Source organism: Zosterops lateralis (assembly GCF_965231275.1).
Source record: "Zosterops lateralis genome assembly, chromosome: 10".
Classification (NCBI taxonomy): Eukaryota; Metazoa; Chordata; class Aves; order Passeriformes; family Zosteropidae; genus Zosterops; species Zosterops lateralis.
This window is the reverse complement of record NC_139770.1, coordinates 1604870-1632280: the sequence shown is the minus strand read 5'-3', so window position 1 is coordinate 1632280 and position 27411 is coordinate 1604870. Positions and strand designations below refer to the sequence as shown.

Sequence of the window (27411 nt, the reverse complement as noted above, 5' to 3'; positions counted from 1 at the left end):
TTTACATTGAAATGACCAAAAACAGGAGAAACCAAAATCTCTGAAATACAGAACCACAGGATGGAATTTCCCACACTCCTCAGGCCCTCAGACTTCCCTTGGAACCCCAAATTTCTGTTTTCAACTCCTGCTTTTTCCCTCTGGAATATCTGACCACAACCCATATCCAATATTTTTGACACCTGCCAGGTTAAAGCCTCATGTTTACACTGAAATAACCAAAAACCAGAAGGAAATAAAATCCCATCAGTGCAGAACCACAGGATGGAATCCCTCACACTCCTCAGTCCCTCAGACTTCTCTTGGAAATCCAAATTTCTGGTTTTTCCCTTTGGAATATTTGACCACAACCCATATCCAATATTTTTACATTTATCCCATTTTTTTTTTTTTCACTGAGCATATTAAGGCCTCATGTTTACACTGAAATGACCAAAAACAGGAGGAACCAAAATCCCTGGAATACAGAACCGCAGGATGGAATCCCTCACACTCCTCAGGCTCTCAGACTTCCCTTAGAAATCCAAATTTCTGTTTTCAACTCTCACTTTTTCCCTCTGGGCTCTTTGGCCCAGGGAGCAGAGCCCCCATCCCACACCCCTGCCACACGTTGTTATTTTAAACACCATTTCAATAAACTCCCCAAGCTGATACAGTCAGAGAGCTGCAAATAAACGAGCTCATTAAACACCAGAGGCATTTAACAGGATCTCTGGTGGCCAATCCCAGCCCAGGCAGGGCTGTAATTTATAACTTTGATCCCCATTTAATCTGCTCATAACCATCAAGCTGGGATTTTTTATTGCCTTTATTTATTTTTTTTTTCTGCAGGTTGAGCAGAAAAGCTGCTCCAATTAGGGCCCTGAGTGACTCTGGTGAATAAATACTGATTTTAACATCCCACATCACAATTCTCTGGGATTTGTTTTGTTATTGGAGCTTTTCTGGAGCTCGGGAAGAGGTTTGGGATGACAAAGGGCTGGGGGGGACAGCACAGATGTCACCAGGGGGTTTTGGGGTTATGGGACATCCCATAACTGACCCTTTAGAATGATGGGAGTCCCCATTGAGCTGCAGCTCCTGGCTCAGCAGGGAAATGGGGATGTTCGGGAATGATGTTTGGAGCAGGGGAGGCTGCCAGGGAAAATAAATCATTAATAGCTGATGATTGCATTAATTCAATCCAAGGAGTAACAGGAACAGGGATTCTCCTCAGAGCTGGAATGTGCAGCCTCAGGAGCAGCAGATCCCTCTGGGCCAGGATCTCCTGGGGAAGAGCATTTCCCACCGAAAATGGAAAATGGAGCAGAATTAAAGGTGATTATTCCACTCCAAGGTGAAGAATTTAAAGATTTCCCCAGTTCTCATATTCAGAGCCAAGGGAGTGGCAGCAGGCAGGATGTGGGAATCTGGAACAGGATTTTCCTGGGTTTCTGCTGCTCAGAAGGAAATCCAAACCCACATTTTATTGTCTAAAATTTCGCTAAATAGAGAGATGATCTGTAGGGGAAAAAACTCATTTTGTCTTCACTTATCACTTCCCTGGAAGGACAAATGAATCCTGGAATATCCTGAGCTGGAAGGGTCAGCAAATCCAGCTCCAGGCCCTGCACAGACATTTCCAAAATTCCCACCCTGTGCCTGAAACATTGTCCAAATATTCCTGGAGCTCTGGAAGCTTTGGGGCTGTGCCCATTCCCTGGGGAGCCTGGGAAAGAGGGGAGCAAGGAATAATTAATTCCCCACCAGGAAAGGCTGAAATGAGCTTTTTCTGTCCTGTTTTTCCACCAACACTCGCAGGAATTCCAGAGAATTCTGACCAAATGGGAAGTTTAGTGGGGTCCCCATCCCTGGGATTGTTCCAAAACCATGGAAGTGACATTGGAGGATGTGGTTTAGTGGAGCTGCTGAGTTCAGAGTTGGATTGGACGGCTTTAAAAACCTCCAAATTTAACAATCCTGTAATTCCACCATTCTGTAAAACTCTTTCAACCCCTGAGAACCTGAGGCAGCCCAGGGCTGATCCCTGAGGGCAAGGCTTGGCCAGGACCAGGATCCCTCCATCCCTCCATCCATCCATCCATCCATCCCTCCATCCATCCCTCCATCCATCCCTCCATCCATCCATCCATCCATCCCTCCATCCATCCCTCCATCCATCCATCCCTCCATCCATCCCTCCATCCCTCCATCCCTCCATCCCTCCATCCCTCCATCCATCCATCCATCCCTCCATCCCTCCATCCATCCATCCATCCATCCCTCCATCCATCCCTCCATCCCTCCATCCATCCCTCCATCCATCCCTCCATCCATCCCTCCATCCATCCATCCCTCCATCCCTCCATCCCTCCATCCATCCATCCCTCCATCCATCCATCCATCCCTCCATCCATCCATCCCTCCATCCATCCCTCCATCCATCCATCCATCCATCCCTCCATCCATCCCTCCATCCATCCATCCATCCCTCCATCCCTCCATCCCTCCATCCATCCATCCCTCCATCCATCCATCCATCCATCCCTCCATCCTTCTCTCCATCCATCCCTCCATCCCTCCATCCCTCCATCCATCCATCCATCCCTCCATCCCTCCATCCATCCATCCATCCCTCCATCCATCCATCCATCCATCCCTCATCCATCCATCCATCCATCCCTCCATCCATCCCTCCATCCATCCATCCCTCCATCCATCCCTCCATCCCTCCATCCATCCATCCATCCCTCCATCCATCCATCCCTCCATCCATCCATCCCTCCATCCATCCATCCATCCATCCATCCCTCCATCCATCCCTCCATCCCTCCATCCATCCATCCATCCATCCATCCCTCCATCCCTCCATCCATCCATCCCTCCATCCATCCCTCCATCCATCCATCCGTCCATCCATCCATCCATCCATCCATCCATCCATCCATCCATCCATCCATCCATCCATCCATCCATCCCCCATCCATCCCCATCCATGGATCCAAAATCAGCTTCGCTCCAAGCCAGGAGAAGAGATGGAAACCCCCAAATTCCTCATTTTTATCCCTGCAGCTCCAGGGAACGATCTGAGTTCCTGATTCCTGCAAAATTCCCTCCTCAAAGGCAATTTTTTTCCATTAAAAAAAGCTCAGACAGGGATCAGCAATTCTGGAAGTGCTGCATGAAATCCAAACGGTGTTTTCTACCTCAAGAAGGAAAAATGCAGATAAATCCCCCTCAAAAAAGCCCCACTTTTGGAATGGTTTGTGCTCCTGCCTGGAATAAACTCCTGAATCTTTCTGGTTCATTGGGAGGCCAATTGTTAACTGTGTCAGGCAATATCCCAGTGATGGATGTCAAAGGGATGTGCAGGGTAATCAGCCTTTGTTCCCAGGGCACTAATTGGGTTAAGCTGATGAACAAACCCCACAGAGCTGCAGCCTGGGCAAAGGGACAGCAGGAAATGCAGGAGGAAAGGAGAAGGGAAATAAATGATTCCGTGCAAAGAGGGAAAAAAAATTTAGTCTGTGGATTGTGCTCTTCATCTGACCTGCTACACCCTAAAATAACCCCCAAAATCCATATCTAAAAATATCAAATAATATTAGAAATCCACACAATGATCACTTGCAGACATTCTAGGAATAAAATCAGATTTTTAATATGAAGTTTGGAGCTGAAGGAAATTTCCATCAGGATTTAGGGACACCTGAGATGCCCCTGTGGGTTTGGCCCAGCCCTGAATGAACATTTCCCTCCCCTTTATTTCTGTTCCATCCCCATTCCAGCTCCAGCAGGGACGTTCCAGCTCCCCCAGGGCTCAGATCCTGCTGTGCCCACACACAGAGCTCTGCAAACACAAAATCTTGTTTTTAAACAACTCCATTAATTAAGGGGTAATTTTGATTTGGATCATTTAAGGAGCAGCCCTGTGTTTACACATCCACAGCTGCAAAATCACAATCCCAGAAGAGCAGCTTGGGGGAAACAGAGCAGGAATATTTTTTTCTTCTGTTCCTTGGGAGGCCCCACTTTTGGCTTGAAGGACAGAGAGATTCCAGCCCCAGATCCCAAAGGGAGGAGGAAATTTTCTTCCAAAGGTCAGGTCCAGCTGGATCAGACAAAGCTCATCCACCAGGAACTCACTCAGTAACTCATGGAGGAACCACAGAATTCCAGGGTCACTGAGGGTGGAAAAGCCTCCCAAGATCCTCCACTCCCAGTTGTGTCTGATCCCCACAGCCCAGAGCTCTGGGGACACGTCCAGGAATTCCTTGGACACCTCCAGGGATGGGCTCCAGACCTCCCTGGGCAGCCCCTGCCAAGGCCTGACCACAATTTCTATGAAGAAATTCCTGCTGATTCCACCCTGAGCTTCCCCTGGTGAAACCTATTGGAGAACACCAAGACTTTTACCCACCTCAGAAATAAATTTGGTCCAAGAGAAGTTTATTGAAGGGGTTGAGGTGCTTTTCCCAAAGATTGGACTCTGTTCCATGGAATCATAGACTGGTTTGGGCTGGAAGGACCTTTAAAATCACCTTCCACCACCCCTGGGTGCTCCAAGCCCCAATGTCCAGCCTGGCCTTGGACACTGCCAGGGATGGACACCCCAGGATGGACACCCCATCCCGGGGATGGACATCCTAGGATGGACACCCCATGCCAGGGATGGACAGACACTCCAGGATGGACACCCAGGACGGACACCCCATGCCAGGGATGGACACCCCATGGTCAGGAATGGACACCCCAGGATGGACACCCCATGCCAGGGATGGACACCCCATGGTCAGGAATGGACACCCCAGGATGGACACCCCATACCAGGGATGGACACCCCATTCCAGGCTGGACACCTTGTGCCAGGGATGGACACCTCAGGATGGACAACCCAGGACAGACGGACACCCCAGGTTGGACACCCCGTGCCAGGGGATGGACACCCCATTCCAGGATGGACACCCCATGGCCAGGGATGGACACCCCATTCCAGGATGGACATCCCAGGATGGACACCCCATTCCAGACGGACACCCCAGGATGGATGGACACCCCAAGATGGACACCCTGTGCTAGGGATGGACATCCCGGGATGGACACCCCAGGATGGACACCCCACGCCATGACCAAACCTGGTGTAAATCAGGCACCAAAACAAGCCCCAGCAGCCTCATCCCGGGAGGTTTTAATCCCAATTAAACATTCCCGAGGCGGCAGCGGGGCAGTGCTGACCCCCAGTGAGACATCCCTGCAAAAGGGATAAAATCCCCTTCCCAAACCCCCAAAGGCAACACCAGAACCCTCAACAACCAAAAACCACAGGTGACGGTGTCCAATAAAAGATTTTATTTAAAAAACACCCAAAATTCACAAGTCCACGAGTAAAGCACCAAATCAAAGCCTCAGTTCTGGTTCTGAGGAGCCCAGGCAGGACCAGCCCAGCTCAGGGAATCCCAAACTGCAGCTTTGGGTTCCCTCATTGTCCTCCAGAACCCAGAACTTTCACCCAAAAGGTCCCTCAGGAAGATGAAAATTTTCCAGGGACCTCAAAAAAATCTCCACTGCAAAAAAAAATCTCTTTTAAAACCAAAGCTTTAAGACTGTGAGTTCTGCTTTAAATTAAAAATATTAAATTAAGGATATTCTACATCAAATGCAGCATTTTGATTCTATCAGACTCCTCACTCTGCAGCCAAACAAATGCCAAAGGCTCCTGAGATTCTTGTGGCACTCGAGGATTTCCCTGGAGACACCTCAGGAATATTTCCTGGAAACGATGGGGGAAAACGATGGGAAAAAACGATGGAAAAAAAAAAGAGGGGAAAAAAAGATGGGGAAAAATGATGGAAAAAAAAACGAGGGAAAAAAACGATGGGAAAAAACGATGGAAAAAAAACTGATGGGAAAAAACAATGGGAAAAAATGAAGGGAAAAAAATGAGGGGAAAACACGATGGGAAAAAATGATGGAAAAAATGATGGAAAAAACAATGAGTTCCACCATGGAATTCAAGACTTTTTCCCTCTGTAAGCAAAATCCAGTCCTTGCTTTAACTCTTTTTAATTGTTTTTAGTCACTAAGTCTTAAAAAATTGGTTTTCCCAATAAATGGGAAAACGATGGGGGAAAATGATGGGGGAAAAAACAACGGGAAGAAATGATGGAAAAAAATGATGGAAAAAAAATTGGGAAAAAACAATGAAAAAAAACGATGGAAAAAAAACGATGGGGAAAACGATGGGGGAAAAACAATGGGAAGAAATGATGGAAAAAAAAAATGGAAAAAATTTGGGAAAAAACAATGAAAAAAAACAATGGAAAAAAAACGATGGGGAAAAAATGGGGAAAAAAAATGGGAAAAAAATGGGAAAAAAAAAGGGAAAAAACAATAGAAAAAAACAATGGGAAGAGTTCCACCATGGAATTCAAGGCTTTTTCCCTCTGGAACCAAAATCCAGTCCTTTCTTTAACTCTTTTTAATTGTTTTTAGTCACTAAAAGTCTTAAAAAATAAATCAGTTTTCACATTATTCAGGCTCGGAGAGGTTATTGCTGTTCCTGAGCTGGGAGAAATTCCTGAGGCTGAGCACGTTTTGTGCTTCTGGAATTGGAGATTCCTCTGAAATATTCACTGGGGAGCTTCTCCTCACCTTTTTCTCCCAGAAAAACGAAGCAGAGCAAGGGAGGTGGAAAATAAAAAGAGTCTCAAGGCTCATCCCAGCAATTTCCTGATGGAATTTTGTCCCATTTCACAGCCAGAGATCAAACCCTGGCCCCTGACTCGGCTACTCACGGAGCAATTTGGGCCAAGAGGTTCCACCAGAGCCACAATTCCCCATCAGGATCCTCTGGATTGCCCAGGAAAGGAGGAGTTTTTTAGGCAATATTTGAAATCTAAGGGTTTGCAGCAGCAAAGCTGGTGCTGGGCTCCGTGTCCCAGGAAATTCAGTGTATTCCTGCTTCTCTCCACTATTTCAACACACTTCTGTGGGCCAGGGTGGAGAAACAGGAGGAGTAATGAGCTGGGAGCTGTAAAAAAATAAAATTAAAGACATTCCTCAGCTGCTGGAATGGGCCAGGCTTTGATTGCTTTCCTTTATTCAGTTTTTAATTATTATTAGATTTTTTTTTTTTTTTTGAGAAAAATCCCAAGGATTTCACTCAGAGGTGGAGTTGTTGGCTGGTAAAAACAACCAAATTCTTTAAAAAAAATCAACCTCCCCTCATCATTGTGGGTTTTTAATCAGTGATACCTGAGCTCCAAGTTTGGACAGGTATTTATTCCTGAAACTAAAGGCATCAGCTTTTGGCAGCAATTTTGCCAAATCATCTTCGTTCTGTCTTCTGAGCCTCTGCTGCTCTTCTGCTCTGCAAAAGAAAAAGTGGCAAAAGATGGTTTTGCCCTGAGGGAAAACCCTGCCAGAAGTGTTATTGGGGTGTTAATTAATATTTTAATATTATTGTTGTTGTTTTAACAGCTGGGAAATGCTTTGGGGTAGAGCAGGGAGTGACCCTGGGACGTGCAAGGCTCAGGAATTTTCAATGTAAATAAAGAGAGAGGCTGATTTCTGCAGGTTTCTTTTATTTCAATCCAAGATTTCAGCAGAAAGAGAAACCTTTTGGTTTTTTTTGGTTTTTTTTTACAACGTGCTCAGGGAGCTTCTGGAACAGCTTTTTTTTTTTTTTTTTTAATCTATTAAACAAACTTTCATCCCTTAAAATGAACATTATTACAATACAAAGAGAACAGAGAAGGCAATAAAAGGCTGCTCAGCAGCCTCAGAATTCAGAAATCTACAAAAAAAAAAAAAAAGTCCATTTGAGCAACCTCTGGCTCATTTTCCCATTGTGGTGAAAGGAAACAATCCCAAAAGCTGTGAAGACATTTATAAAGTGGGGTTTTTTTGCATTAAGACAGTGACAAAAGCAGCAGCAGTTGTTGTGAGAACAAAAAAATTGATTTTTTTTGTTCAGAAAGCTCCACCCTGGGAGCTGCAGGTGTGTCTGAGCCCTGACCCCACCAGAGCCAGGGATTTTGGGATTTTGTTAGAGCAGAGCAGGAGCTGAGGCAGCGCTGGGGAGCCCAGGGGGTGAAGGGATCCTGCAGAGACCCCCAAACTCTGCTTCCTGCAGCTGGGGAGGTGCTGGAGCTCCCACCTGGGCCTTGCTACTCAACTTTCCTTTCTGAAAGAAACAGGGGGACAACGATTACTGCACACACGGGGCTGGGGCACCCCAAATAACCCCACAGGACCCCTGGGGTTGTTACAGGAATCCCTGGAGGGCTGGGGCACCCCAAATAACCCCACAGGACCCCTGGGACTGTTATGGGTAATAAACACTGGGATGGGGGATCCCAAATCCCACTGAGCCCCTGGGACTGTTATGGGTAATAAACAGTAGGATGGGATATCCCACATCCCACTGAACCCCTGGGATTGTTACAGGAATCTCTGGAGGGCTGGGGCATCCCAAATAACCCCACAAGATCCCTGGGACTGTTACAGGAATCCCTGGAGGGCTGGGGCACCCCAAATAACCCCACAGGATCCCTGGGACTGTTACAGGAATCCCTGGAGGGCTGGGGCACCCCAAATAACCCCACAGGACCCCTGGGGTTGTTACAGGAATCCCTGGAGGGCTGGGGCACCCCAAATAACCCCACAGGACCCCTGGGACTGTTACAGGAATCCCTGGAGGGCTGGGGCACCCCAAATAACCCCACAGGACCCCTGGGACTGTTATGGGTAATAAACACTGGGATGGGGGATCCCAAATCCCACTGAGCCCCTGGGACTGTTATGGGTAATAAACAGTAGGATGGGATATCCCACATCCCACTGAACCCCTGGGATTGTTACAGGAATCTCTGGAGGGCTGGGGCATCCCAAATAACCCCACAAGATCCCTGGGACTGTTACAGGAATCCCTGGAGGGCTGGGGCACCCCAAATAACCCCACAGGATCCCTGGGGTTGTTACAGGAATCCCTGGAGGGCTGGGGCACCCCAAATAACCCCACAGGACCCCTGGGACTGTTATGGGTGACACACACAGGGATGGGACATCCAAAATCCCACAGGATCCCTGGAGTTGTTATGGGTGATAAACACTGGGCTGGGATACCCCAAATCCCACAGAATTCCTGGAATTGTTACAGGAATCCCTGGAGGGCTGAGACATCCCAAACCCCACAGGATCCCTGGGATTGTTATGGGTGATAAACACTGGGCTGGGATATCCCAAATCCTACAGAATTCCTGGCATTGATACAGGAATCCCTGGAGGGCTGAGACATCCCAAACCCCACAGGATCCCTGGGACTGTTATGGGTAATAAATACTGGGATGGGGGATCCCAAATCACACTGAGCCCCTGGGATTATTATGGGTAATAAACATAGGACCGGGATATCCCAGATCTCACAGAATCCCTGGAATTGTTATGAGTAATAAACACTGGGATGGGATATCCCAAACCCCACAGGATCCCTGCAGTTGTTATGGGTAATAAATACTGGGCTGGGATATCCCAAATCTCACAAAATCCCTGGGATTGTTACAGGAATCCCTGGAGGGGCTGGGACATCCAAAATCCCACAGAATTCCTGGAATTGTTATGAGTAATAAACACTAGGATGGGATATCCCAAATCCCACTAAACCCCTGGGACTGTTATGGGTAATAAATACTGGGATGGGATATCCCAAATCCCACAGAATTCCTGGAATTGTTACAGGAATCCCTGGAGGGCTGGGACATCCCAAATCCCACTGAACCCCTGGGATTGTTATGGGTAATAAACACAGAGCTGGGATATCCCAAATCTCACAGAATCCCAGGAATTGTTACAGCAATCCCTGGAGGGCTGGGGCATCCCAAATAACCCCACAGGATCCCTGGGACTGTTATGAGTAATAAATACTGGGATGGGATATCCCAAATCCTACAAAATCCCTGGAATTGTTATGGGTAACAAACACAGGGATGGGATATCCCAAATCCCACAGGATCCCTGGAATTGTTACAGGAATCCCTGGAGGGCTGGGACATCCCAAATAACCCCACAGGATCCCTGGCCCCAATTTTTTTATTAAAAATAAACCCTCTGACTGTCACCAGGAGCACTTGGGACAGATCTGAGCCCAAATTTTCCCACCAGTTCTGGGATTTCCACTCAAACCATCACATTTCCCACCACATTTCAGCTGTGAGGCCACTGAAATCATGGAAAACAGAGAGGGAAAAGTGCCAGATTGGTTCTAAAATAAACCCAATAAAAATGAGATTGGAAAAATGATCTCCTGAATTTTAAGGTCTCTCCCATTCCATGAACAGCCAAAATTTTCTTATTCCAGCCATTCCTGCCCCCTGAAATTTCCATTTCCTTCTAAAGGAAGTGAATCCCATTTTATTGAAAATTTAATTTTCATTTTATTGAAAATTCTTGCCCCAATTTCTTATTAAAAATAAACCCTCTGACTGTCACCAGGAGCACTTGGGACAGATCTGAGCCCAAATTTTCCCACCAGTGCTGGGATTTCCACTCAAACCAGCACATTTCCCACCACATTTCAGTTGTGAGGCCATGGAAATCATGGAAAACAGAGAGGGAAAACTGCCAGACTGGTTCTAAAATAAACCCAATAAAAATGAGATTGTAAAAATGATCTCCTGAATTTTAAGGTCTCTCCCATTCCATGAACAGCCAAAATTTCCTTATTCCAGCCATTCCTGCCACCTGAAATTTCCATTTCCTTTTATTTTCAATAAAATCCCATTTTATTGAAAATTGAATTTTCTTTTTTTTTTTTTTTGGAAAGTGTTACCCCAATTTTTTTTTATTAAAAATAAACCCTCTGACTGTCACCAGGAGCATTTGGGACAGATCTGAGCCCAAATTTTCCCACCAGTGCTGGGATTTCCACTCAAACCAGCACATTTCCCACCACATTTCATCAAATATTGACTCACAGGAGGCAGGGATGTAAACTCCTAAACCAGACTGGTTCTAAAATAAACCCAATAAAAATGAGATTGGAGAAATGATCCCCTGAATCCCTTCAGGACAAACCTTCCCCAGGGACACTCTGAATTTCCTGCCTCTGTACTCACTCAGAAACAGCAGCTTTTTGCAGTTTTGCCCTTTTCTTTGCAGACCAGTTGAGATCACCACCTGTAAAATTGGGATTTTTGTGGTTTTGGTATTAAAAATTCCCCCCTCAGAGCACTGAGAAATCAGAAATATTTTATAGGAGTAAAAATTGAGGTGAGGAGAAGCTGCAGAGACTCACCTGTGAGGTGATTCACAAAGTACAGCATGACCACAGCTATCAGTGACACTGCAGGGGAGAAGGGACACTTTTAGCTGATAAAAAAATAAAAAAGTTTAACCCACAACCAAGATTTTCATGGTGGTTGTAGCTCAGTGGAGTTTACTGGTAATCCAAAAAGAATTTTAATTTATTTTAAACTTAGAATTGGCATTTTAAAAGCATTATTTGGCTACTTTCACTCAATTTTTTTTAAACACTGAAACTTTTCATACTTCAAGGAAAGGCCAAGCGCTTCACTGGCTGTGGGTTCACCTCTAGAAAATAGGAATTATTTCTGTTTTCCAGGGAATATGGAGCCAAAAAGGCCAATGAAGCTTCTGAACCTATTCCCAGAGGGTTCATCACAATGTTGACACCTTTGGAAGATGAATTATTTCTGTTTTTCAGGGAATATGAAGCAAAAAATCCCAATGAAATTTCCTGAACCAATTCCCAGAGGGGCTGACCCCAATGCTGACACCTCTAAAAGAGGAATTATTTCTATTTTTCAGGAAATACGGAGCCAAAAACCCCAATGAAATCCCCTGAACCCATTCCCAGAGGGGCTGACCCCAATGCTGACACCTCTAGAAGAGGAATTATTTCTGTTTTTCAGAAAACATGAAGCCCAAACCCCAGTGAACCCCCGTGACCGGACCCCAGACTCACAGCAGACACAGGCACTGAAGAAGACCTCGAGGAACAGGTACCCCCTGGTGTCCAGGATCATCCCAGCCGCGATGGCAATCACTGCCAGCCCCAGGTTCTGGATGGACTGCATGCTGGGACAGAGAGGGACACCACTGAGGCCTTTTCCCAGGAAAATGGATCCTCATTTCCTCAGGAAAAGCTCCTCTGGAGCTCAGCAGGGATAAACCTGCCCCCGTTTGCTGGGACAGGGCAAAGTTTTGCAGAATTTGCTTGTGCCTCCCAAAGCCACGTCCCCAAAGCAGCCTGGAATTCCCCAAAAACTGCCCAAGAATTCACAGGGATTCCCCAGGAATTCACAGGGATCCTCCAGGGATTCCCCCCCCAGGGATTCCCCCCCAGGGATTCCCTCACAGGGATTTCCCACAGGGATTCCCCCCCAGGGATTTCCCCCCCAAGGGATTCCCCTCAGGGATTCCCCCCCAGGGATTCCCCACCCAGGGATTCCCCCCGCAGGGATTCCCCCCCCAGGGATTCCCCCCCCAGGGATTCCCCTCCAGAGATTCCCCACCCAGGGATTCCCTCCCAAGGGATTCACCCCCAGGGATTCCCCCCCCAGGGATTCCCCCCCAGCAAATCTGGGAATCCCCTCCCAGCCAGGAATTCCTCCCCAGAATCCCACAAATCCCATTCCTCTGTCCCTGTGAAGCCATTCCCAGTGTCCTGTACCTCCATCCCTTTCCCAATCCCTCTCCAGCTCTCCTGGAGGCTCCTTTCACTGGAATTCCACCCCAAAATCCCACAAATCCCATCCACTGGCATTCCCAGTGTCCTGTCCCTCCATCCCTTTCCCAATCCCTCTCCAGCTCTCCCGGAGGCTCCTTTCATTGGAATTCCATCCCAAAATCCCACAGATCCCATCCCTCTGTCCATGTGAAGCCATTCCCTGTGTCCTGTCCCTCCATCCCTTGTCCCCAGTCCCTCTCCAAGGTGGAATTGTGGATTTACACCCAAACAACCCTCCCAGGAAACACTCACAAGCCATAGGCCGTTCCCAGCTGGTGCTCGGGGACCACAAAGGCCACCATGGGCCACAGGGCACAGGCCAGCAGGGAATAGGCCACCCCCAGCAGGCTCTGGGGACAAATAAATGGGGTCACAGCACTGCTGACGCACCAATAAATCAATGTATTCCTGCCCTCTCTGCCTAAACACTTTGTGCCATCGAATTCTAAATTATTATCCACATTGAGAAATTTTGGGAATGAAAAAGTTTTTCTTCCCTAGAATTAAATCAGTATATTGCTGCCCTCTCTGCCTAAAACACTTTGTGCCATCGAATTCTAAATTAATATCCATATTTAGAAATAATTCTGGGAATTAAAAAGTTTTTCTTCCCTAAAAATTAAATCAATATATTGCTGCCTTCTCTGCCAAAAGGTCAAGAAACATTTTGTGCCATCAAATTTTAAATTAATATCCATATTTAGAAATAATTCTGGGAATGGAAAAGTTTTTCTTCCCTAGAATTAAATCAGTATATTGCTGCCCATTTAGAAATGTTTAGAAATTATTTCTAAACATTTAGAAATAATTCTGGGAATGAAAAAGTTTTTCTTCCCTAGAATTAAATCAATATATTCCTGTCCTCTCTGCCCAAAACAGCTCAACAAACACTTTGTGCCATCAAATTTTAAATAAATATCCATATTTAGAAATAATTCTGGGAAGGAAAAAGTTTTTCTTCCCTAGAATTAAATCAATATATTGCTGCCCTCTCTGCCTAAAAATAGCTCAATAAATAAATAATAATAATAAATAATAATAATAAATAGATTTCAGAAATAAATTAAAATAATAATTTTTAAGATAAAACGAGCAGTTTGCGCAATAATAATAAATTTCAGAAATAAATTAAAATAATAACTTTTAAGAGAAAAATTAGCAGTTTGAATAATAAACTTCAGAAATAAATTAAAAGAATAATTTTTAGGAAAAAAAATGAGCAGTTTGAATAATAAACTTCAGAAATGAATTCAAAGAACAATTTTAGGAAAAAAATGAGCAGTTTGCGCAATAATAATAAACTCCAGAAATGAATTTAAAGAATAATTTTTAAGAGTAAAATGAGCAGTTTGACCAATAATAATAAATTTCAGAAATAAATTAAAAGAACAACTTTTAGAAGTAAAATGAGCAGTTTGAATAATAATAATAAATTTCAGAAATAAATTTAAATAACAAGTTTTCGGAGTAAAATGAGCAGTTTGCGCAATAATAATAAACTCCAGAAATAAATTTAAATAACAATTTTTAAGAGTAAAATGAGCATAAATTTAAAGATCAACTTTTAGGAATAAAATGAGCAGTTTGAGCAATAACAATAAACTTCGAAAATAAACAATTTTTAGGAATAAAACAAGCACCTGGCACAAGAAATTTAACCCTGAAATGAGAAAACTCCTCCACCTCACAAAACACAGAGAGAGAGAGAACAACTCACCACCAACCCCACCACTTATTTCACATTTACCAAACCAACATTTGCTATTTACGACAGAAATACTCAATTTTTTGCATTTATTTTTATCTAAACCCCAAATAAATGAGTTTACCATGGCGATCCAGGGGTTGAGGAAGGTGAAGGCCAGCAGGACGTGCGCGCCCAGCGTGGCCAGCACAGCGCACAGCACCCACACGATGTTCCTGCCCACCTTATCCACCAGCAGCCCGAACACGGGCGACAGGGGGGCTGAGATGATGTACACGATGCTGCAGGGCAGGAAAAGAAAGGTTTGGGGATCATAGAGGGTCTTTGGGAATTCTGAGGTTAAAAGAAATCAATGTTTTTTTGCAAAAAAATCGCAGTGTTTTTAAATTCGCAAAAGGTTTGAATGTGAGAAAAGGAAGATGTGAGAGTGCTGAGCATCCAAAGAAAGTGACAGGTCAGAAGAAATAAATATTCGCTCAAAAAATCCCAATAATGTAGAATTCCCAGAAGGTTTGAGGATGTGAAAGTGTTCAGTATCCAAGGAAACAGTGACAGGTCAGAAGAAACAAATATTCTCCTAAAAAAATCCCAATAATTGAGAATTCTCAAAAGGTTTGAGGATGTGGAAGTGCTGAGCATCCAAGAAAACAGTGACAAGTCAGAAGAAATAAATATTTGTTCAAAAAATCCCAATAATTGAAAATTCCCAGAAGGTTTGAGGATGTGAGAGTGCTCAGCATCCAAAGAAATAGTGACAAGTCAGAAGAAATAAATATTTGTTCAAAAAATCCCAATAATGTAGAATTCCCAGAAGGTCTGAGGATGTGAAAGTGTTCAGAATCCAAGGAAACAGGGACAGGCCAAAAGAAATCAACATCTCCTCAAAAAAAATCCCAATATTTTTAATCAGGTGCGCGCCCAGCGTGGCCAGCACAGCGCACAGCACCCACACCATGTTCCTGCCCACCTTATCCACCAGCAGCCCGAACACGGGCGACAGGGGGGCTGAGATGATGTACACGATGCTGCAGGGCAGGGAAACAAAGGTTTGGGGATCATAGAGGGTCTTTGGGAATTCTGAGGTTAAAAGAAATCAATGTTTTTTTTGCAAAAAAATCGCCGTGTTTTTAAATTCGCAAAAGGTTTGAGGATGTGAGAGTGTTCAGCATCCAAAGAAATAGTGACAGGTCAGAAAAAATCAACATTCTCTTAAAAAAAAAATCCCAATAATGTAGAATTCCCAAAAGGTTTGAGGACATGGTGCTGAGCATCCAAGGAAACAGGGATAGGCCAGAAGAAATAAATATTCACATCAAAAATCCCAATAATTGAAAATTCCTAAAAGGTTTGAGGATGTGGAAGTGCTCAGTATCCAAGGAAATAGTGACAGGTCAGAAGAAATCAACATCTCCCCCCAAAAATTAATTTAGAGTTCTCAAAATCCCAATAATTGAGAATTCTCAAAAGGTTTGAGGATGTGAGAGTGTTGAGCATCCAAAGAAAGTGGCAGGTCAGAAGAAATCAACATTTTTCTCAAAATAAATCACAGTATTTTTAAATTCCCAAAAGGTTTGAGGATGTGAGAGTGCTCAGCATCCAAAGGAACAAGTGATGGTCCTGAAGAAATCAACATCTCCTCAAAAAAATCACAATATTTTTAAATTCCCAGAAGGTTTGAGGATGTGAAAGTATTCAGCACCCAAGGAAACAGGGATAGACTAGAAGAAATAAATCAACATTCTCCTAAAAAATCCCAATATTTTTAAATTCCTAAAAGGTTTGAGGATGTGAGAGTGCTCAGCATCCAAAGAAATAGTGATAGGTCAGAAGAAATCAACATTCCCCTAAAAAAAAATCTCAATATTTTTAAATTCCCAGAAGGTTTGAGGATGTGAGAGTGTTCAACATCCAAGGAAACAGGGATAGGTCAGAAGAAATAAATATTCTCCTAAAAAAATACCAATAATTGAAAATTCCTAGAAGGTTTGAGGATGTGAAAGTGCTCAGTATCCAAAGAAACAGTGATAGGTCAGAATGAATAAACATCTCCTAAAAAAAATCCCAATAATTGAAAATTCTCAAAAGGTTTGGGGATGGGAAAGTGCTCAACATCCAAAGAAATAGTGGCAGGTCAGAAGAAATGAACCTCTCCCTCAAAAAAATCCCAATAATTTGGAATTCGCAAAAGGTTTGAATATGTGAAAGTGCTGAGCATCCAAGGAAACAGGTACAGACTAGAAGAAATAAACATTCTCCTAAAATATCCCAATATTTTTAAATTCCTAAAAGACTTGAGGACATGGAAGTGTTCAGTATCCAAGAAAACAGGTACAGGTCAGAAGAAATCAACATTCTCCTAAAAAAAATCTCAATATTTTTAAATTCCTAAAAGGTTTGAGGATGTGAAAGTGTCCAGAATCCAAAGAAAGTGACAAGTCAGAAGAAATAAATATTCTCCTAAAAAAATCCCAATAATTTAGAATTCTCAGAAGGTTTGAGGATGTGAAAGTGTTCAGAATCCAAGGAAACAGTGACAGGACAGAAGGAATAAATATTCTCCTAAAAAAATCCCAATAATTAAAAATTCCTAAAAGGTTTGAGGATGTGAAAGTGCTCAGCATCCAAGGAAATAGTGACACGTCAGAAGGAATAAACATTCCCCTAAAAAAATCTCAATATTTTTAAATTCCTAAAAGGTTTGAGGATGTGAGAGTGTTCACCATCCAAGGAAACAGTGACAGACTAGAAGAAATAAACATCTCAAAAAAAACCCCAAAAAAACAAAAAAAAACCCCAATAATTTTAATAAAAAAATAACAAAACAAAATAAAATATCTGAAAACTTTTTTCTCATTTTTTAAATAAAAACCACATCCACATTTCCCATTTATTCCTTGGGCCATGTGGAATTATTTCTCTATTTAAAAACAACTCACAAATATTCCAAATCTCTTCCCACCTGCCCAAAAAAATCATCCTAAAACCTGTTTTTCATTAAATAAATCCCATGGTACCTGTTGATTGCACTGGCTTCTTGAGGGGAAAATCTGAATTTTTCAATGAAGAAAACCCTGAGGGAAGGAAAAAAAACAAACAACTATTTAGGAAAATTCAGATTTGAAGGATGAAAAATTAAAATTAAGTTAGACAAAGATATGAAAATCTCATTTATAAAAAAAGTTAAATAGAGCTTTAACATAAATATCTCATTTATAATTAATTTAGGACCTTGTTCAATTTTGAAAAATGAAGTTTGAAATTTCAATTTGAAATGTAAAGTTTGAAATTTCAACTTGAAATGTAAAGTTTGGAAAGATTTTGGTTCAATTTTGACACATGAAATTTGAAATTTCAATTTGAAATGTGAAGTTTGAAATTTCAATTTGAAATGTGAACTTTGGAAAGATTTTGGTTGAATTTTGAAATGTGACATTTGAAATTTTCATTTAAACAAAGTTTGGAAGGATTTTGGTTCAATTTTGACACGTGAAATTTGAAATCTCAATTTGAAACGTGAAGTTTGAAATTTCATTTGAAATGTGAACTTTGGAAGGATTTTGGTTCAATTTTGAAACATGAAGTTTGAAATTTTATTTGAAATGTTTGTTTTATTTGAATATTTAAAGTTTGGAAGGATTTTGGCTCAATTTTGAAACGCGAAGTTTAAATTTCCAATTTGAAACGTAAAGTTTGAAATTTCATTTGAAATGTGAACTTTGGAAGGATTTTGGTTGAATTTTGAAACACAAAGTTTGAAATTTCAATTTGAAATGTGAAGCTTGAAATTTCATTTCAAATATGAAGTTTGGAAGGATTTTTGGTTCAATTTTGACACGTGAAATCTGAAATTTTCATTTGAAACGTGAACTTTGGAAGGATTTTGGTTGAATTTTGAAACGTGAAGTTCGAAATTTTATTTGAAATGTTTGTTTTATTTGAATATTTAAAGTTTGGAAGGATTTTGGTTCAATTTTGACACACTAAATTTGAAATTTCAATTTGAAACATGAACTTTGGAAGGATTTTTGGTTGAACTTTGGGACCTGCTGGGGAAACGGGAGGGACTCACTTGCCGAGGCCGATGAAAGGGAAAACTGCAGCGTAATAACACACACAGATGACAAAGATCAGCCACAGGGACAAGGAAAAATCCTTCACATCTGTCAGTTTGATCACTTCTCCTGCAGAAACAACCAGCATCAATAAATCTGGGATTTTCCCCACTGGAAAATATCCAGGAAATCCCAAATCCCCCCCAAATCCCATCCCTGCCTGGAGAATGAAAGTTCTCCCATCCCAAACCACTCTGGGATCCCACTGAACCCCAAATTTATTTTATTTTTTTAGTTTATTTTTCTCCCATATGGAAAACTCAACCCAGCACTCACTGACAAGAAAAGAGTCCCATTGGTTTTGAGTCCCTGCTAAAGGAAATCACAGAAAATTCACAGGAAATCCAAAAAATAAAACTACAGAACCAACGGAAATGGCACAAATTTCCAAAAAATCCCAAAATGGCACAAATTGGTGTCAATTTACTAACACCAATTATTTTTTATAAATAAAACAAGTGACAGAGCCTGTTGAGCTGCTGTTTAAAACTAAAAATTCACATCAAAATGAGCTAAAAATTCTGTTTTAAGTGCGGAAATATTGAACAGCAACCACTGAATGAGCAGAAAAACAGATTTGTCCCAGGCTCAAATGGCAAAATGGAACAAATTAGTGTCAATTTACTTACACTAATTATTTTTTATAAATATAAATATTTATATATAAATATAAATTTATATTTTTTATAAATATAAAACAGTTGGCAGTGCTTGTTGAGCTGCTGTTTTAACTAAAAATTCATATAAAAATGAGCTAAAAATGATATTTTAAGTGTGGAAATATTGAGCAGCAACCACTGAATGAGCAGAAAAGCAGATTTATCCCAGGCTCAAATGGCAAAATGGCACAAATTAGTGACACTAATTAATTTTCATAAATAAAACAGGTGGCAGAGCCTGTTGAGCTGCTGTTTAAAATAAAAATTCATATAAAAATGAGCTAAAAATGATGTTTAAGTGTGGAAATATTGAGCAGCAAAGCAGATTTATCCCAGGCTAAAATGGCAAAATGGCACAAATTAGTGTCAATTTACTTACACCAATAATTTTTATAAATAAAACAGGCTGTAATGCCTGTAGAGGTGCTGTTTAAAACTAAAAATTCATATCAAAATGAGCTAAAAATTCTGTTTTAAGTGTGGAAATATTGATCAGCAACCACTGAATGAGCAGAAAAGCAGATTTATCCCAGTCTCACCTGTTTTCCCCTGCTCCTTGCACAGCAATTTCTCTGCTCTCCTGTCCAGATAAGCCAGAATTAAAGCACAACTCAGGGAGAACAAACAAGTGACTCCACCTGGAAAAACAACACCACACACTCAGTGACAGCTGGGGCAGAAATTTGATTTTTCAGCCCAGTTTTTGTCGGACAGGTCAAGGCAGACTGAGTTTACCATCAGCTTTAAGGCTCAAGAGTTGCACAAGTCAAAGGTTCAGGGGTAAAAGTGCAGCACATTCCTGGCCTGGAGCACAAATGTGAAAATTAATAATTTATTTTATTTAAAATATCACCTCCAACTCCCTCCTCCTGCTCATCTGCAGGAACAAAACCTGGCCTCCTTCCCAACACCAAAATCTCCCTCCCTGTGGCTTTTAGGGGAAGGAACACACCCCAAAATGGTTTAAATTCCACTTTTACAATCAGATAATCACAGGAAAGCTTTGACACTCCCCAGAAAAACAATTTCAAGCCTGTCCTTTGCTCAGAGGATGTGAAATATTTCACCTCCACAAGACATAAAAGCTTGAATTTGGCAACCCCCCAAAAAATGCTAAGAGTATTTCAGAAGCTGCAGGAACTTGAGAAAAAAGGAGAATATGGTACAAAAAATGGGCTGGGATTGCTCAAATGGATTTGTGCTGCTTTTAAGTGGTTAATAAATGCTCTTAAGGGATTAATAAGTGCTTTAAAGTGACTAATAAGTGCTTTAAAGTGATTGATAAATGCTTTAAAGTGACGATAAATGCCCTTAAGTGAATAATAAGTGTTTTTAAGTAATTAATAAATGTTTTTAAGTAATTAATAAATGGTTTAAAGTGATTGATAAATGCTCTAAAGTGATCGATAAATGCTTTAAAGTGATCGATAAATGCCCTTAAGTGAATAAGTGTTTTAAAGTAATTAATAAATGTTTTTAAGTGATTAATAAGTGCTTTTTAGTGATTAATAATGCTTGAAAGTGATTAATAAGTGCTTTAAAGTGATTGATAAGTGCTTTAAAGTGATTGATAAATGCCCTCAAGTGAATAAGTGTTTTCAAGTAATTAATAAATGTTTTCAAGTAATTAATGTTTTTAAGTAATTAATAAATGTTTTCAAGTAATTAATAAATGTTTTAAGTGATTAATAAGTGCTTTTTAATGATTAATAAGTGTTTTAAAGTGATTAATAAGTGCTTTAAAGTGATTGATAAATGCTTTAAAGTGATCGATAAATGCTTTAAAGTGACGATAAATGCCCTTAAATGAATAATAAGTGTTTTTAAGTAATTAATAAATGTTTTTAAGTGATTAAAAAGTGCTTGAAAGTTATTAATAAGTGCTTTTTAGTGCTTAATAAATGATGAACTCCCATCACTGACCTATGAGCAGAGCCAGGCCGAGGGTGCTGGGCCCAGCATTGCCCAGGAGATCCTGAACTCGGGAGTAGATCCAGCCCATGATGTTCATGTTCACTGTGCTCCCCTGGGAAAAACAGAGTCATGGTGAAAAAATCAGCATTTCCCAGCTCCAGGGATTCACCAGCAACAGCAGGAAGGAGTTTTTATTCTAATTATTCAAATGTTAACCCAGGGAACTCAAAGCATTGATACGAACGATTCCCTGGCTGGGCTGGAAACAAATTAATTATTGTAACAAGGACATAACAAGGCTATAACAAGGATATAATTAATAATTGCAACAAGGATATAATTAATAACTGCAACAAGGATGTAATTAATAATTGCAACAAGGATATAATTAATAATTGCAACAAAGATGTAATTAATAATTGCAACGAGGATGTAATTAATAATTGCAACAAGGATATAATGTCACAAATTGAATTTTTATACAAGAATGGAAGAGATTTCACTTAAAGGAAGTGAATAAACCCACAGGCTGAATTTGATAGATTTGGTCAGACAGGATTCCCAGATGACAAGCACCAGGAAAAAAAACACCTTTTTCCCTCATTTTTCCCCCCAGAGAAGGATCCAACCCCAATTTAAACACTGGTGAACATCCTGAGAGCACAGCTCCACCTGCAGTGGTAAAACACCCCAAAAAAAGCCCTAAAAACCCCAAAAAAACCCCAAAAAAGAGGAGCAGAGCTCACAATCCTGGCCATGCAGAGCTGCAGTCCAAACCCTCATTTTTCCCCCCAGAGAAGGATCCACCCCAAGTTAAACACTGGTGAACATCCTGAGAGCACAGCTCCACCTGCGGCAGTTAAAAATACCCCAAAACCAGCCCTAAAAAACCCCTAAAAAACCCCAAAAAAACCCCAAAAAATAGGAGCAGAGCTCCCAATCCTGGCCATGCAGAGCTGCAGTCCAAACCCTCATTTTTCCCCCCAGAGAAGGATCCACCCCAAGTTAAACACTGGTGAACATCCTGAGAGCACAGCTCCACCTGCGGCAGTTAAAAATACCCCAAAACCAGCCCTAAAAAACCCCTAAAAAACCCCAAAAAAACCCAAAAAAAACCCAAAAAAGAGGAGAACATCTCCCCTGTGGTGCAAACTCACAATCCTGGCCATGCTGAGCTGCAGTCCAAACACCAGGTTGAGCTCCTTGCCCTTGAACCAGCTCACTGCATACGTGTTCTGTGCCACGGCCAAGGATTCGCCACCAATCCTGGAAAACAAACCCAAAACAGCCCAAAATGTATCAGGCAGAGCAAAAAAAAACAGCTCTGCAGGGAAACCTGGCTGTGTGCAGGCAGATTTGATCCAAGATTGATAAATGGAGTTGTAGTGATGGAGGAATAATTGGTGGTTTCACAGTTTTTGGTTCCTGCAAAATCCTGGGGTTTATAAATAAACCTGGGGTTTGTTTTTCTAACTAAGTTACACAAGGAAAAGAATTTGAGATCTTGCATTTCTCAGCTCCAGGGGGGTCTCAGAATTCACCAATTTTTGGCTCCAAGAGGCAGCATTTTTTTCTAGGAGGGTTTTCTAGGGTTGGTTTTTGTAGGTTTTTTTAGGTGGCCTTACCTCAAAGGGCACCAATGGGCCCTTCCAGACTCACCCAAAAATGAACCTGCCCACTTCCATCAGCCAGAAGGTGTTGAAGAGTCCTCCCAGGGCAAAAACCACCTGCAAAGAGCAGCCAGGGATATTATAATTGTGTATTTTACATGTGGAAAAAGCAGAACTGTCTAAAAAAAAGGAACAAAAATGTTCTTCCCCTCCCAGAAATGCCTCTCACCCAATTCCTGCTTGTTTTGTGTTTTGTTCCCTCTGCTGCTCATCCCCTCCAGCCTGGCCCAGCTGGGGCTGTGCCACCCTCAGGCAATTCCAAAATAAAAATGTGGAAAATCCCATCCCAAGGTTCCTTTTCCCAAAAGAAGACAAATTCTCCCATCCCAGTTCTGAGATGTGGAAAGGGAAACACAAATTGCAGATTGTCCTTCACTCACCTGCCCAACACACACGAAAATGCTGAATATGATAGTGCCCAACCTGGAAAGGGAAAGGAGGAAAAGGAAAAGGGAAAAAAAGGAGGAGAAGGGGGAAAAGGAAAAGGGGGGAAAGGAAAAGGAGGGAAAGGAAAAGGAGGGAAAAGGAAAAGGGGGAAAAGGGGGAAAAGGAAAAGGAGGAAAAGGAAAAGGAGGAAAAGGGGGAAAAGGAAAAGGAGGAAAAGGAAAAGGAGGAAAAGGTAAAGGAGGAAAAGGAAAAGGAGGAAAAGGAAGAAAAAGGAGGGAAAGGAAGAAAAAGGAGGGAAAGGAAAAAAGGAGGGAAAGGAAAAAAGGAGGGAAAGGAAAAGGAAAAGAAGGAAAAGAAGAAAAATAAGAAAAATAATCACTTAATGCATAACCAGAACCCTTTTTACCCATTTTTTTCCCTACCAAGCATTATTTTAGCCCTGCAGCAGGAGACCAGTGGAGGTGGAAGGACAATTAAAAGGTCTCTGTAATAAACTGAGCAGCTCAACAGTTCCCACAGAGAACAGGCAGCACAAGGTGGTATCTTTTGGAACAGATTTATTTAAATTATGAAGGAAAAGAAGCTCATTTATATCATTTAAAAATGCTAAACTGAGCAGGGAAAAAACTATAAAAAAGGTTTATTACGAGCTTGAAAAACTTTATGTTATAAAGTTTAAATTTTAGCTGCAGTTTTAGCTGCCCATGAGGGGACACAAACCCTGCACTTACCTGATCCCAAAAACTCTGTCAATGAGGAAACCTCCAAAAAAACAAAGCACCACGTTGGGCCAGGAGTACCAGGCATAGAGAGCCATGAACTGGGCCGTGTTCACCTTCATGTCCTGCACAGAAAACAGGGGAAATAGAAAAAAAACATCAGTCCTGAGCTAATTGAAGTGACACAGGGTGAATATTCAGGAAGAAGAAAGTAGAAACAAGTGGGTTTTCTGTAATTCATAGAATTAGTGGATGGGGTGGGATTTAAAGTCCAGGGGACACTTTCCACTATCCCAAATAGCCTTGGACACTGATAAAATAAAATAAAAACTAATATTTTTTATTAAAAAACTCTGGCTATTGATCTAATACCAATATCCAACTATGACAGACAAAGACTCTCTAACAGTTTAAAGTCAGAAAGTGTCTGTTTATTACACACCACAATTTACAGATGATCACAGGGGCTTTTATGTCCAGGAGTATTGAACACCCAAAACACAAATGTATATTCATAAATCTGGTACATCCCATTCCCTGCTTTGTATGGTAATTAGCCCAAAAAGCCATTAAGCCCAAAAAGCCATTAAGCCCAAAAAGCCATTAAGCCCAAAAAGTCATTAGACATGTGTAGTTTGTTCTTTAAAATGGGTCAGTGGTCTTTTTTTATAGGGTGGGGTCTTAAAATGATGAAGTAAGATGGGTCTTCCTCTCTTTGACTTTTTAACCTTTGACAGCTGAATCCTTTTTTTCCCAGGACTGTTTGATTTATGATTGTATTGTATTCATGGGGGTCTATTGATTATTCAGGATGCAAAAGCCTGGTTTGACACCTCCCATGATTTATCAGTTCCTTCCATGATTTATCAGTTCCTTCAATGATTTATTAGTTTCTTGTATGATTTATCAGTTCCTTCAGTCTGGCTTCTGTTAACAAAAAGGGAAGTCTTAGCTACATTACCTCAGCGATATTTATCTTGACTAAAGTCTTTAATTCTTCTAAATCAATGCTTCATTACTTCCAGGGATCCAGGGGCTCCAAATGGCCCTGGGCATTTCCAGGGGTGCAGGGGCAGGCACAGCTTCTCTGGGCACCCCCTGAACCAGGAATTCCTTCCCCAAATCCCACCTCCCCTGTCCCGTTAGTGACACCCAGGGTAAAGATCCCTCCCCATGTATTCCAAAGCCCCCCCCGGGCAGTGACTCACCCGCTGGACCTGCGTTTGCAGAGCGGCGGGGTTGTCATAGCAGAAGTAGCTGCCTGTGGGGAGAAGGGGATGGCTCAGGGCTCTGGGCCCACACCCAAACTGCCCCCCTCACACTCCCCCCTCACACACTCCCCTCACACATCCCCTCACACACTCCCCTCACACATCCCCTCACACACCCCCCTCACACACCCCCCTCACACACCCCCCTCACACACCCCCCTCACACACTCCCCTCACACACTCCCCTCACACACCCCCCTCACACACCCTCCTCACACATCCCCTCACACATCCCCTCACACACCCCCCTCACACACCCCCCTCACACATCCCCTCACACACATCCCCCTCACACACCCCCTCACACACTCCCCTCACACCCCCCCCTCACACACCCCCCTCACACACCCCCCTCACACATCCCCTCACACACATCCCCCTCACACACCCCCCTCACACACTCCCCTCACACACCCCCCTCACACACTCCCCTCACACACTCCCCTCACACACCCCCTCACACACCCCCTCACACACCCCCTCACACATCCCCCTCACACACTCCCCTCACACACCCCTCACACACCCCCCTCACACACCCCCTCACACACCCCCTCACACACCCCCCTCACACACCCCCCTCACACATCCCCTCACACACCCCCTCACACACTCCCCTCACACACACCCCCCTCACACACACCCCCCTCACACATCCCCTCACACACTCCCCTCAAACATCCCCTCACACACCCCCCTCACACATCCCCTCACACACACTCCCCTCACACATCCCCTCACACATCCCCTCACACACATCCCCTCACACACATCCCCCTCACACACCCCCTCACACACCCCCCTCACACACCCCCCTCACACATCCCCCTCACACACCCCCCTCACACATCCCCCTCACACACACACCCCCCGGCCCGGCCCGCACCGAATCCCAGGAAGCACATGAGGCTGAGCACGAGCAGGCGGTGCGGGAGGCGCCGGGGGTCGCAGGCGGCGGGGAGGGCTCGGGGAGGGCCCGGGGAGCCGCCCCCGCCATCGCCGCCGCCATCGGCCCCGAGCAGGGCCCGCTCCTCGTCCGCCATCGCGCCCGCCCCACGTGACCCGCCGCCCCGCACACGTGATCCGCCCCGCACGTGATTCGCCCCCGCACACGTGATCCCGCAAGTCACGTGACTGGTCCGCCCATGCCAATCACGTGATTCACCCCTCCCGTTGTCGTGGCAACGCCGGGATGAGGGGGGCTGTGGAAATTTATAATATAATATAATATAATGTAATGTGATGTAGTATAATATAATATAATGTAATGTGATGTAATATAATATAATATAATATAATATAATATAATATAATATAATATAATATAATATAATAGATATAATAGATATAATATAATATAATATAATATAATGTGATCTAATGTAATATAATATAATGTAATATAACATAACATAATATAACATAACATAATATAACATAATATAACATAATATAATATAATGTGACATAATGTAATGTAACATAATATAATGTTATGTAATGTAACATAATATAATATAATGTAACGTAATAATATATTATATTATATTATACTATGTAATATAATATATTATATTATGTAATATAATGTAATATAATATAATATGATGTAAAGTAATATATTATGTAATATGATATGATATAATGTAATATTATATCATATCATATCATATCATATCATATCATATCATATCATATCATATCATATGTGGGAAATAAATATTTTAAAATTGTCTAAATGTAAGTAGAAATGTAAGTGAAAGTGTAAATGTAAGTGTAAGTATAAATGTAAAGTAAGTGTAAAATAAGTGTAAATGTAAGGCAAGTGTAAGTGTAAGGAAATTAATCCACAAACACCAGAGGTTTATATCCAAAAAGGAGCCAGAGGAGTCCTTTGACTTTATTGAATAAAAGAAGAGGCCATGGGGCATTTCCCTGGGGTCTCTCTAATTTTGGAGGACACAACCTCCTATTTATCATTTTCCATCCTCATTTCCCTCTCTCAAATACTTCACCCATTGGCTGAGGTACTTGAGAGGTACAGACTTCCCAGAGTGCCCAATACCTAAAATTCTACTTTAATGTAATTTTAATTTTTAATTCTTATGGAATTTATGGATTTCCCCCATTGTTCCTTTCATCTCTCAATATCCAATTTAATTTATCAGCAAACCTTTATTTGTAAAGGCAAATATCTCCTTTTCCATCCATCCATCAGTGGGATCCTCCCCATTGTTTCTTTTCTCT

The 27411-nt window shown here is 42.3% G+C and overlaps 1 protein-coding gene across 1 annotated transcript; it reads right to left on the bottom strand.

The window, feature by feature from the left end:
* Window positions 1-6225: 6225 nt before the first annotated feature.
* Window positions 6226-26128, bottom strand: MFSD1 (major facilitator superfamily domain containing 1). The gene is made up of 17 exons (XM_083868902.1): window positions 26051-26128; window positions 25102-25154; window positions 23906-24018; window positions 23168-23210; window positions 22777-22844; window positions 22275-22383; window positions 21127-21229; window positions 19743-19841; window positions 18502-18613; window positions 17447-17503; window positions 14557-14713; window positions 12980-13077; window positions 11963-12075; window positions 11273-11320; window positions 11094-11154; window positions 7234-7348; window positions 6226-7009 (listed from the first exon to the last, which is right to left on the bottom strand). The coding sequence occupies exons 1-17, from the start codon at window positions 26067-26069 to the stop codon at window positions 6950-6952; spliced, it is 1428 nt and encodes a 475-aa protein (XP_083725028.1). The 5' UTR covers window positions 26070-26128; the 3' UTR covers window positions 6226-6949.
* Window positions 26129-27411: the final 1283 nt, after the last annotated feature.

What these genes read in the sequence shown, in the direction of transcription:
- MFSD1 (XM_083868902.1), bottom strand. An exon ending in GAAGCCAGTGCAATCAACAG is followed by an intron (nt 14,714 to 17,446) that starts GTACCATGGGAT and finishes CCTGCCCTGCAG; the next exon opens with CATCGTGTACATCATCTCAG. An exon ending in CAAAAAGCTGCTGTTTCTGA is followed by an intron (nt 7,349 to 11,093) that starts GTGAGTACAGAG and finishes TTTCTTTTGCAG; the next exon opens with AGCAGAAGAGCAGCAGAGGC.